Source organism: Zalophus californianus, chromosome 8, assembly GCF_009762305.2.
Source record: "Zalophus californianus isolate mZalCal1 chromosome 8, mZalCal1.pri.v2, whole genome shotgun sequence".
In the NCBI taxonomy this organism is placed as follows: domain Eukaryota; kingdom Metazoa; phylum Chordata; class Mammalia; order Carnivora; family Otariidae; genus Zalophus; species Zalophus californianus.
Window position 1 is genome coordinate 21,477,211 of NC_045602.1, and position 13,467 is coordinate 21,490,677.

The 13,467-nt window shown below is 40.0% G+C and overlaps 1 protein-coding gene across 2 annotated transcripts in view; it reads right to left on the reverse strand.

Moving 5' to 3' along the window:
* The window catches only part of HADHA (hydroxyacyl-CoA dehydrogenase trifunctional multienzyme complex subunit alpha), a 50,888-nt gene that overhangs the window by 33,744 nt on the left and 3,677 nt on the right, over positions 1-13,467 (reverse strand). For both annotated transcript variants that reach the window (XM_027624189.2, XM_027624190.2), the window contains exons 2-6: positions 7,461-7,502; positions 7,295-7,365; positions 5,006-5,139; positions 2,887-3,025; positions 1,826-1,945 (exon numbers count right to left, since the gene is read on the reverse strand). In XM_027624189.2, the coding sequence (XP_027479990.1) occupies positions 1,826-1,945; positions 2,887-3,025; positions 5,006-5,139; positions 7,295-7,365; positions 7,461-7,502 (506 nt within the window). The remainder of the gene's footprint in view (positions 1-1,825; positions 1,946-2,886; positions 3,026-5,005; positions 5,140-7,294; positions 7,366-7,460; positions 7,503-13,467) is intronic.

Here is a 13,467-nt window from a genome sequence, read left to right on the forward strand (position 1 = left end):
TAATAAAATTTATTACTGATCCTATATACCCATATTTTATCTTGTTTCTAAATTCTACAATGAATACCCATATTATGCCTTTTGTATCAGAGGAAATAGATCTAAAGGGGCATGTGATGTAATGAGCACTGGGTGTTATGTAAGACTGATTACCACGGAACTCTACCTTTGAAACTAGTAATACATCATACATTAATTAATTGAATTTAAATAATAAAAAAAAACAACATTGCATTTACATTTTTTTCTCTTCTGTAGAAAAGTAAAGTCATTGTGTCTTTTAATACAATGTGAGGATCATTTCCCACACTGACTTTTCAGTTCCTGCTCCCTGGAAAACATCTTATGTGAAATACTGATTCAACTCTTAGGGTGCCTGGGTGGCTCAGTCGTTAAGTGTCTGCCTTCGGCTCAGGTCATTATCCCGGGGTCCTGGGATCGAGTTCCACGTTGGGCTCCCTGCTCTGTGGGAAGCTTGCTTCTCCCTCTCCCACTCCCCCTGCTTGTGTTCCTGCTCTCGCTATCTCTCTGTCAAATAAATAAAATCTTAAAAAAAAAAGGAAAGAAATACTGATTCAACTCTTAATGTTCCTGTGATTGTATAAAGAATTACAAGAGCATGGGGCGCCTGGGTGGCTCATTTGGTTAGGCGTCTGCCTTCGGCTCAGGCCATGATCTCAGGGTCCTGGGATGGAGCCCTGCGTTTGTCTTCCTGCTCAGCAGGGAGTCTGCTTCTCTCTCTCCTCCTGCCTCCTCCCCCCAGCTCATGCCCTTAAAAAAAAAAGAAAAAATAATTACAAGAGCAATTCATATTTTTATGATGTTAAGTACCCAAGACAGTTTTAGTAGACTAAAGATCTAAGATAAGATGGAATCAGATGTCTTTTTAAGATTTTATTTATTTATTTGACAGAGAGAGACACAGTGAGAGAGGGAACACAAGCAGGGGGAGTGGGAGAGGGAGAAGCAGGCTTCCTGCTGAGCAGGGAGCCCGATGCGGGGTCGATTCCAGGACGCCGGGATCATGAACCTGAGCTGAAGGCAGACGCTTTAACTGAGCCACCCAGGCACCCTGGAGTCAGATGTCTTAAAAGAACTCTGTCTTCAGTAAAGATGAGCATAATTTAAATAAGGTTACATTTCTCTTGCATAACAAATAGGTCTGTGTTCTATTTGAATCTCCAATTCTATACTATGTATTTTCTTTCTTTTTTTTTTTAAAAGATTTTATTTATTTATTCGACAGAGAGAGAGACAGCAGATAGTGAGAGCAGGAACACAAGCAGGGGGAGTGGGAGAAGGAAAAGCAGGCTTCCCCCACCGAGCAGGGAGCATGATGCGGGGCTCGATCCCAGGACCCCGGGATCATGACCCGAGCAGAAGGCAGACGCTTAACAAGACTGAGCCACCCAGGTGCCCCTATACTATGTATTTTCATGTGTTCACAAGATAGCAACTTAGTCTAGAAAATTGTATGATAGCCAAAACTAGAGAATATATGAAGAAGAGATTTGTTATCCCTGTGAACTTGAATACAATTATCTCCTCTTACACAGGATGACAATTTTAGCATACTTACCTTTCCTATCCAACTCTCTCCATCATTTGAAATTTTAAGACATTTTAAATATTGTAAGAGGAGCGCCCTTCATCACTACAACTTAACTCTTAATCTTTGCTCTAAAAATAAACTGTTTGTGCTTTTTTTCCCCGATACAAACCTAAATAAACCAAAGACTGCAAGGAAAAAAAAACAAAAACAAAAAAGAAGTAAAGGGGCCTATAGGTACTGAGGTTGTAAAGGTCACAGGGGGCTTAAACTCACCATTCTGGGCAGCCTTTGTGTGCCTCCTGCTCCTGGTAAGACGCCCAGCAAGACTTCAGGGGTACCTAATACTGTTTTTCTATCTTTAGTTGCTATTCTATATTGGCAGGAAATGGCAAGCTTCAAACAAATGAAAAGAAAACCAGAATGTTAGGAAATGTAACCTTATAATATCTTAAGATATGTGAGGGTCTAAAGATTACTTGTAAAGCAGGAATGTATTTGATGCTTTCTACAATTTACCTTTCCAGCTGTATTTCACACTTTCCCTCTAATTAACCTTTTTGGGGTTCTGGATCTCCTTAAAAATCTGCTGAAAGCTATGGAAGCTTGAAATAGAAAAATGCACACACCATTGTATATTACACGCCAAGTTAAGAAGTCCTGTACCCTACAGAGACCCTCCTTTTCAATCAAGCAGGCCTACTTACGGTGATCTAATAGGCTTTGCTTACCCTTGTCTGCTCCATACCATGCCATATGTGAAATGATTTTTTCCCCACTATTTTCTGATTAATCAATTTCTGCCAATCTTTTAGCATCAGGCATGGGTTCCCTTAATTAATATATGTGAAAGTGTCTAGCATAGAGCTCAGCATGTGATAAATGCTCATTAAATGCTATCTTATTTTCCCCTCTCCTTTCCTACATGCTCCAGTCTAATAAGCATCTCTTCTCTCAAATCTTGCATTATTCACTATCTTTACTGCTCACAAAGCACTTAAATGCATATCATCCAGACTTAAGTAGCTCAAGAGCATGGATCGCACTTCTGAATCTTTGCCCTGTAAACTTGAACCAGGTTTTTGGAATCGAAGGAGACCTTGGAGATCGAGTTCAAATCTTCTCAATTTATAAAAATGAAAACATCCCACTTTGGTTTACTTGCTCTGTGCCATGAAATAAGGATTGAAATCTATCCAGAAGTTTGACAACCAAAAAGAAATCTGATTCTCTTCCAAGAACTTTTTGCAAGCAAAACCATAGTCTACGGGTTTGCAGCCTGTAATTCCCATCAATATGCTGGATAGTGTCTCAATGACTTTGGAAGAAGTCTATACCTCAAGTCCTCCTCCTAAGCAGGCTCCACTGATGGCAGCCACAATAGGCTTTGTGGACTTCTCAAGTTTCTCAAACATTCTCTGTCCTTCCTGTGATATTTGTGTTACCTCTTCAGGGGTCTTGCAAGAGGCTAACATGCTGTAGTAAACATGAAAGCAGAGAAGAGAAAATAAAAAACAAAGATGAAATTATCCCCTACTTTGTTCAATACCTCACCCACTATATCCTTACCCTACCATCTACCAATATTTGATAGTGAATCTTCAAATACTCAGAAGTTTAAGAATGGTTTTGCCTCAGACAGAACTAATATCAACAACATCATCTCTCCATAAAGAGTGTTAGATTTCTGGATCCAGAGAACATGAAACAAAACGTGTAATTTTATTTTCTATAAAAACCCATTAGCTTACAAAGCTCTCTGTACATGATAAAATCATCTTTGGGTAAATATTTTCACTATCACATTAACCATGTTCACTATCAAGTAACTCCCAGATTGAACAGCAATCAAAATAACAGTAAAAAAAAAAGCTTTCAAGTTGTTTATAGATCTCCCAATGAGTATAAAAGATCCACTCAATAATGTTGTACTTAATGTCCTTTAGTTTCAGTTTGTTTCATTTGCTACTTTGTTCTTGAACACATTCAAGCTGTGGATTTTGTACCTTTGACCAAAAATAACTAGTTTTTGGCATTTTACATACTGGGAGTTGCTCAGCTAGCCTCATAGAAGCTGCAAGTATTTTCCTCTGGTTATAGGAAGCTATTGCCAGGTACATCAGTGTCTCACTAGGCTCAAATAACTGAGCTAGAAGAAAAAGCACTTGATACAGATAATTTCGTTTTTTCTAAAAAAATAAACATTAAATATTTATAAATTCCTAATCACTATTCATAAGCAAAAAAGAGTACACAATGTGGAGCAAGGTTTAAAACTATACAAACACCTTAAGTACAAATTACTAAGCCTATAATGCTGGCTATCATTGCCTAAAGGAAAAGAATAATATAACAAATACTCGTATTTTGACAGAATTAACAACCGTTAACATTTTAGCCCATTAAACTTACACTATGATAGCATTTCACCTCCTTATAAATGCTTTAAAGAACTGTAAACAAGTTATATACGTATAAATCCTACCATTTAAAAAAAGAAAATATTAGCTGCATCACTAAAGTTCCCTTTGACAACCTCATAGAGTCCTACCAGCCACCTCATTTACCCTGAAGCAACCATTCTCAAATATTTGTAGTGTATCCTTCTAGAGCAACTGCATATTTGTATCTATAAATAAGAAAGAGGCATTTCACTAGGATTTAAAAATGTTTACATAAACTACATACTGTACAGAATGTTCTACAACTTGCTTTTTTTTTTTTAAACTTAACATTATGTTTTTGAGCTCTAACATTATGTTGTGGATCTAGTTAATTCCTTTGAACTGTTTTGTAGTATTTTATCACATGAAAGTTCCACAGTTTACTTTTCCATTTCCCTAATGACTGACATTTAATTGCTTCAAATTCTTCATTATTTTAAACTACACAGGGCTGAACATCCTTATACATGCATCCTTAAAAACAAAGGGTGGGATTTCTTTAGCATATATATACATGTATATATATACATGTATATATAGCTAGACGAGGTATCCCTGAATTATATGATACATGCATTTTCCAATTTTACTAAAGGCTGCCAAAATATTTTCCAAAGTCGCTGTAGCAATTGGCATTCCTACTAGTAACATATTAACCTTCTTATTTCTCCAAGTCCTTGCTAACATGGCATTTTCAAACTTTTAAAATATTTTTTGGTCTGTTGGGTTAAAAAAAAGGGGGGGCACTCACTGTTAGTTTAATTTTATAGTGTTTTTTATTCTACTCAAATAGTCTTAGAATTGCTTGTGACTTCTACAAGGGAAGGTTAGTCTTAGGTGGTTTAAGTAACAAGCCCCTCTTCTACCAATTTTATTACACTTGTGAAAATAACTTAAAAAAAAGAAACCTTTCAGAGCATTTACTTCTACTTTCTTTTAAGAGAAGGAATGATTAGGCCTAAGAAACATACTATTAGCCAAGATGAAAGGTGACTGATTTTTGAAAACTTACGTGAGGTCAGCACCTGCAATAAAGCAGCCAGGCTTCGATGAGATAAGGACAGCACTTCTGATTTGATCACTAGCCCAGATTTCATTCATTACTTCCACGAACTCTGACTGCAGTTCTTTATTTAGCGTGTTTACCTGCCAAAGGGAAATACATATAAATTTAAGGCTTTAAATCTGAAGTACGAGATGTGCAAATCATCATGAAATGCTATTTTGACTGCAGGAAATTTGTTTATCCAACAGAAATATACAGTTAGAAGAAAGAAGGGGGGTAGGGGGACAAACCCTAAACCCAGGAGCTTTCTCTTGAGCTTTAGCCAACTATAAGCACCCTCCCTTTAAAAATAGGTCTAGGTCTACTCATTTTTTGAAGAAATGTCTGTTCATGTCTTCTGTCCATTTCTTGACATTAATGGACATTAAGGAGGGCATGTGATATAATGAGCACTGGGTGTTATATTAAGACTTATGAATCACTGACCTCTACCTCTGAAACTAATAATTAACTATAAGTTAATTAACTGAATTTAAATATATATATAAAAAAACCCACTGGCACACACAAGATACTAATCTCTTCATGAGGGCTCCACCCCCATGACCACATCTAAACCTAATTAACTCCCTAAGTCCCACCTCCAAATACCATCACTTTGGGGCTTAGAGCTTCAACATATGAATTTTTTTTTTAAAGATTTATTTATTTATTTGAGAGAGCAAGAATGAGAGAGAGTACATGAGAGGGGGGAGGGCTAGAGGGAGAAGCAGGCTCCTCACTGAGCAGGGAGCCTGATGCAGGACTCGATCCCGGGACTCCAGGATCATGACCTGAGCCGAAGGCAGTCGCTTAACCAACTGAGCCACCCAGGCGCCCCTCAACATATGAATTTTAAGGGGACAACTTCCACCTATAACATTATTTATATAGGGGAAATTTTGTTTTTCAGAGAAACTGCATTATCTATAGCACACCCTTCTGTATCTTTTTTTGTATCTTTGGAATTACGTTAAATCTCTGTGAAGTGTAGATAACTGAAAGCAATTTTAAGAAATATTCTTGTCTGGGATGCCTGGGTAGCTCAGTCTGTTAAGTGTCTGCCTTTGGCTCAGGTCATGATCCCGGGGTTCTGGGATCGAGTCCCCTTTCGGGCTCCTTGCTCAGCGGAGAGCCTGCTTCTCCCTCTGCCTGACACTGCTCTGCCTACTTGTGCGTGCTCGCTCTCTAATAAATAAAATCTTAAAAAATATATATATTAAAAGTGTTTGCGTTTGGGTTTGTAGTACAAATGACTTGTTATTTTCTTCTGTATAGCTTTCAAACTTCCCACTATAGTAGGCACGTGTTGATTCTGTGTTCAGAAAAAATGCTCAACTTAGAAAATTCTGAAAAAATATCTTAAGTTTGAATCATTGGTCAGTGGGTACCAAAATTCATCCTAGTGAGGGGGGACCGGTTCTTATTTTCCTTAATTTGTGATAGTTGTTAATTGCTTCCACCTATGTCCCTCTATTCTATCTAGGCCTCTAGTAACAAGATTTCTGAAATATGAAAACTTGACACCAATTTTATTTTTATTTGTTTTTTTAAGTAGGCTCCACACCCAGCGTGGAGTCCAATGTGGGGCTTGAACTCACAACCCTGAGATCCAGACCTGAGCTGAGATCAAGTCAGACACTTAACCGACTAAGCCACCCAGGTGCCCCAACACCAATTTTATATGGGGGGAAAAGCATGAGCTCCTGCAAAAAAGGTCTTCTTGGCAAAGACTGGATTAATGCCGTATGATTTGTTGAAGCTGCCAAAAACAAATGGGGCTACACTTGGAACAGAACTTGACTTTCAATATGTGAACTAATGAATCATTCATTCAAGTTCCTCAGGAATCTTAACAACCACATTTAACCCAGCCAATTTTCTATGAATAATGACTACGTCAGGTAGGTAATGAAGAAAGCATGTGTAACAACCTGGTAGTTAAGATGAATAGGTGAGTTTTGACTCTTATAAAACCAGGCTTGTACTTTGGTTCTTATCTAGTAAGTCACCTCAGCATGCTACACAATAATAAAAGGCTAATTTCATTAATCCTCGATGTTAATCTGACACCTAACGTCAGCTAGAATGAATTCTTAAACAAGGACCTCTGCTCCGGAAAGCTGTATTCCTTCAGCAATTTGTTAAACAAATTCATATAAGATTACTACCAGATTGGTGGATTTCTTTCCCTCCCATTCAGCACTGGATTCATGAATGTATCAGCAGAAACAGACTGCAAGTTAAATTAGGTACCTTTGAATTGGGTGAGTTAATTCGAACAACAGCCACATCCCCGTTGACTCCATAGTTAATATGGGTTCTGGCTAAAAAGAGAAAGATAATTTATTTATAAACATGTTTATTGCTAAACAAATCTAAAAAGCAGTGTAAGCGTTTACACTGAAGAAATTAAACTTACTTTGCAAAGCAGAGGATGCTGAAAAGTTGCGGCAAATATAACCTACAAGAAAAAGGTATTCAAAATTAATTACTTTGTAAACTTAACTGCTGTAGTACTTGCTAAATATAACAAAGCTGGAATTTATAACAACAACAGCAAAAAACCCAAAATGAGAATAATGTATTCTAGGCCATTATTGTGACTACCACCATATCTTTTTCATTTTAATGATCAGCTTATAAGATTATTTTTTTAATTTTTAATTTTTATTTTTTTTTAAAGATTTTATTTGACAGAGAGAGACACAGTGAGAGAGGGAACACAAGCGGGGGAGTGGGGGAGGGAGAAGCAGGCCTCCTGTGGAGCAGGGAGCCTGATGCGGGGCTCGATCCCAGGATCCTGGGATCATGACCTGAGCTGAAGGCAGATGCTTAATGACTGAGCCACCCAGGCGCCCCTATAAGATTATTTAAACAGTAGATGTGATAGGTGGAAGAACTGCCCCCTCAAAGATGTCCAGGTCTCCAGAAACTGTGAATAGGTAAGGTTATATGGCTAAGGGAATTAAGGTTGCTAATTAGCTGACCTAAACAGAAAGAGAGAGAAAGAGAGTGTAGCCTGGATTATCCAGGTGGGCCCAAAGAGAGAGTCAAGGAGGACCAGAGGGATGGCGGCATAAGGACTTAGCCCCATTTTGTTGGCTTTCAAGAAGTCAAGAAAAGCAGGCAGCCTCAGCCTTCAAAGCTAGAAAAGGCAAGGAAATGAATTCTCCCTTACAGCACCCAGAGTGAACACAGCCCTGCCACCACTTTTGATTTTAGCTCAGTGAGACTCATTTCTGACATCCATAACTGTAAGATAATAAATTTGTATTGTTTCAGACACTGAATTTGTGGAAATTTGTTACAGCAGCAATAGGAAATGAACACACTAGGAAATGAGTAATCTACAAAGTGATCCATAATGTCAGTCCCAAATGTATTACAAATATATCTCAACCATGTTCTCTAGTCACATCCTCTTGTATTTTTATGGAGAGATGGACTTTCCAGTGTTATCAAAAGTAAAATAATTTAGGGGCGCCTGGGTGGCTCAGATGGTTAAGCGTCTACCTTCGGCTCAGGTCATGATCCTAGGGTCCTGGGATCGAGCCCCGCATCGGGCTCCCTGCTTGGCGGGGAGCCTGCTTCTCCCTCTCCCTCTACTGTTCCCCCTACTTGTGCTCTCTTGCTCTCTCAGTCAAATAAATAAAATCTTAAAAAAAAAGTAAAATAATTTAGAATGGAATATTACTTAGCCATAAAGAATGAATTCTTGCCATTTGCAACCTCATGGATGGAGCTAGAGAGTATGATGCTAAGTAAGTCAGAGAAAGACAAATACCACATGATTTCACTCATATGTAGAATTTAAGAAGTAAAACAAAGAGGAAAAAAAGAGAAGCAAACCAAGAAACAGACTCTTTTTTTTTTTTTTAAAGATTTATTTATTTATTTATTTGACAGAGAGACACAGCGAGAGCAGGAACACAAGCAGGGGGAGTGGGAGAGGGAGAAGCAGGCTTCCCGCGGAGCAAGGAGCCCGATGCGGGGCCCGATCCCAGGACCCTGGGATCATGACCTGAGCCGAAGGCAGCCGCTTAACCGACTGAGCCACCCAGGCGCCCAAGAAACAGACTCTTAACTATAGAGAACAAACTGATGGTTACCAGAAGGGAGGTGTGGGGGGAATGGGTTAAACAGGTGATGGGGATTAAGGAGTGCATTTGTGATGAGCACCAGGTGTTGTATGGAAGTGCTGAATCACTATATTGTATACCTGAAACTAATACTACACAGTATGTTAATTCAAATTCAAACAAAGACTTAAAAAAAGGGTGAAATCAACAGGCACTAGTGGCCATTTATGGAATAGTCCAGTCACACACTATTTTAAGAATTTCTAACTGAACAGGTCTCTACTGCACTCACCAAGAATACTCCTACTCTGGGGATGACAAAGACCAGCTACACTTCTCCCTCCTTCCTAATCACTTCACTCCTTGAGGCTCTCCTGCATAATAATGATGAGATGATATCTTGAGCGCAAGTCATCATAAGAGAAGTCCCACAGAGAGTCTTTCAATTTGGACTATGGCTAGAAGGTAGGGAACATTGGGAAATTCCTACGCAAAAATTCAAAGTTTGTTCTGGGAATTACTCCACGTCCTTTCTACCACTAAAGGGTAACCTTTGCCTTGCTCTAATCCAAACATCTGGCTCTAGGTAGTAACAAAGTTATTCTGGAGGCCAGCACAGGGTGGACATCCCTTAGTTACAACTTCCAATCTTCTTTAAAAACACCCTGCTCTTTCCTTTTAAGATTTTATTTACTTACTTGTCAGAGAGCAAGAGAGAGAGCACAAGCAGGGTGAACGGCAGGCAGAGGGTGAGGCAGGCTCCCCACTGAGCAGGGAGCCCAACACGGGACTCGATCCCAGGACACTGGGATCATGAGCCAAAGGCAGACGCTTAACCGACAAAGCCACCCAGGCGTCCCAACACCCTGCTCTTTCTTCGTCTTTTTTTTTTTTTAAGATTTTATTTATTTATTTGAGAGAGAGAATGAGAGAGAGAGCATGAGAGGGGGGAGGGTCAGAGGGAGAGGCAGACTTCCCGCTGAGCAGGGAGCCCGACGTGGGACTCGATCCCGGGACTCCAGGATCATGACCTGAGCCGAAGGCAGTTGCCCAACCAATTGAGCCACCCAGGCACCTTCCTTTGTCTTTCATATTCATGGTTCACTTCAAACCCTATCTCCTATGTATATCTTTCTTTTTACAATTTTTTTTTAAAGTAGGCTCCATGCCCAACATGGGGCTTGAACTCATGACCCAGAGATCAAGAACTGCATGTTCTACATACTGAGCCAGCCAGGTGCCCCTCCTACACACCTCTTTAATTCCTTACTCCTCCCTACCCACATCTTCCAAACCTTGTCCAATATCTTAGAAAAAAGTTTTCTTTTTCTTTAGCAGTAAAAATAAAACCAAATCATCCCTTAATAATTAGGGAATGTAATAGTGGTACACATGAACCCAGGAATTAGTGCTTTAATAATATCCAGTGGTTCCTTCATTATCTCCTCTACTTGTATTAGCTTTCCCTCAGTATTTGTTATTTTATTCCTTTTTAAATAAATGATGTACATGTACCTCTAGCAATTCATATACTAAATATTAGCAAATTTAATTTCTTTCCTTTTATTATTTTATTTTATTTTCCATCATGATAAGTGTACTCTTTAATCCCCATCACCTCTTTCACCCATCCCTCCCTCCCACGTCCCCTTTGGTAACCATCAGTTTGTTCTCTATCGTTAAGAGTCCGCTTCTTGGTTTCTCTTTTTTCCCCTTTGCTCGTTTGTTGTTTCTTAAATTCCACACATGAATGAGTTCGTATGGTATTTGTCTTTCTCTGACTTATTTTGCTTAGCATTATATGCTCTAGCTTTATTCATGGTGTTGTAAGTGGCAAAATTTCATTCTTTATGGTTGAATAATATTCCACCATTATTTCATTCTTAATTATTAGTATTAAAACTTGTTTATATCTAATTTTCATTGAAATATACTGCATTTGGACTACACTGGAGCTGCATATGGTCTTGGAATCCACAAGATAATTTAAGAGTGGTGTGCCTGCCTAATTCAGAAATGCTATTAAAAAAAAAAGGGTTAAAATCCCTAGCAAGCTCTCAGCAGCTAAACCTTTCCACCAGCCTATGACCACCTGTCTCTCTTTCTGCCTAGTCTCTCACTCACCAAAGCCCCAACACCTTAATGTGGCTCAGAACTGAGGGATGTCAAACAAGAGTCTTGGACTGCCTTAGCATGCAGTGATAGTCAAAGGTAATGGACAATAAAATTAAACCACGTTGGCCATTTTATGTCATGGTAGTATAAACATCAATTCTATCAAAAATACTCTCTATGTGATTTAGAAACAGACCTTAGCACCATACCCATTTCTAAGTTGATGATGGTCTATATCTGACCAGGAGGCACGGACCCTTCTGGATAGGGAACTATTACACGTGGCCAAAGCAGGACCCAAAAGACTATCCAACATATCCAGCCGGACTGGGATTCCCATAGCAGTATTGAGAAGTGATTCCAGAACTAGCTCAGGCGTTAAAATCAGTGGTGGAGGCTCAAATACACTCACAAATGTCTGGGCAACATACAATCTAGAACCACAGAATCAGAATTCAAGGGGGCTGGGCCTCAGAGTCCTTTTTTTTTTTTTTGGTGCAAAAAGGTGGTTTTATTTAAAGCCCGGGGACAGGACCCGTGGGCAGAAGGAGCTGCACTGGGGTTATGAGGAGCGGCCCGTTATATACTTTCAGGTTGGGAGGGGTTAAGGATAGTGCAAGCCTCCCAGGTATTTTGGAAACAAGGTTTCCAGGATCCTGAGGGGGCTAGCTATTGATGGGAAAGGTCATTTTTACTATTTAGTAGAAACTCAGTCATGAGACCCTTCAGATGTATGTTGGTGGGTCATATGCTTGGGGGAGGATCGCTAACATGTATCTTGGGGAGTAGAGCTAAAGGAAGTTTCCAAAGGAATTTTTATATGTTAAAGTAGACTTACAGGATCCTGGGGAGGGGAGGTCAGGTAGGATTGTCTTTTGCCCTTAGCAAAGTATTAACACTGAGGCAGTTGAGTCCCTAGAGGAATCTCACTCTGCCTGTTTCCAGGGCTTGTCAATGGGCTGTAGGTAGTAAGGAAATTTAATAGTTTCTCTTCTGCCTTTGTTTCCCACATCATTCCCCCCTGAACAATTTTGACCCCTAAATCTTTTAAGGTTGCTGAGGGTGGAAGGTCTCATCTTGTAACTTCTTCCTGCTGAATAGGGGCATAGAGATGTCCCTACCTATGGGTCAACGCTGGTCAGCTGGGGCTTATACAGATATAGGAGTTACAAAAGGCAGAGGCAGCTGAACCCAAGGGAGACTGCACGTGTGGATCTTCCCAAGTGGAAGAGTCCATATTTTTTAAAAAGGAAACTGAAGCAGACAGCAAGTGGGCATGTGGCAGCCACTGATTTGGAGAACCCACTGATGGTGCTGTGGATTCGGAGAGGGACCATCAGCAGTAGCCAAGGCTTTTGCTTCCTCCTTCTTTCCTTTTATCCTAAAGTTTTATTTATTTGAGAGAGAGAGAAAGTGCGCATGGGGCCGGGGGGCGGGGGAGCAGAGGGAGAGAAATAATCTCAAGTAGATTCCCCACTGAGCATGGAGCCTGATGCAGGGCTGGATCTCATCACCCTGAGATCATGACCTGAGCCGAAATTGTGCTGGACGCTTAACCAACTGAGTCACTCAGGCGCCCCTGTATTTTTAAGTTTTATTTAAGTAATCTCTACACCCAACGTGGGGCTGGAACTTAAAACCCTGAGATCAAGAGTCTCATGCTCTTCGACTGAGCCAGCCAGGCGCCCCTATCCTGCAGTTCCTTAAGGGAGGGGAAGAGAAGTCACAGAAAATAGCAGCTTTACACTGGTTTGAAAGGCAAGCAACATATTAAAAGAAAACTGTGTAGATGACACAAGCACCAGAGTGAGGTGATCTCTGGTTCTGTCTGCATTTTTTTCTTTTTTAAAGATTTTATTTATTTGACACAGAGAGAGAGACAGCGAGAGCAGGAACACAAGCAGGGGGAGTGGGAGAGGGAGAAGCAGGCTTCCCGCTGAGCAGGGAGCCCGATGTGGGACTCGATCCCAACCTGATGTGGGACTCGATCCCAACCTGAGCCGAAGGCAGACGCTTAACGACTGAGCCACCCAGGCGCCCTGCATTTTTTTCTTTAAGCAATCCAAATCAGCCCTCTTGAGTGCAGACAAAGGACCTGAGAGTCAAAAGACTTAGGTTCAACCATCACGTTTATCATTTACTAGCTGTATAACCATGAACAAGTCAGAAATACAAAGACAGAAATAAAAGTGATGTAATGATTATAAAAGTATCCAAAAGTCATAATGCTAC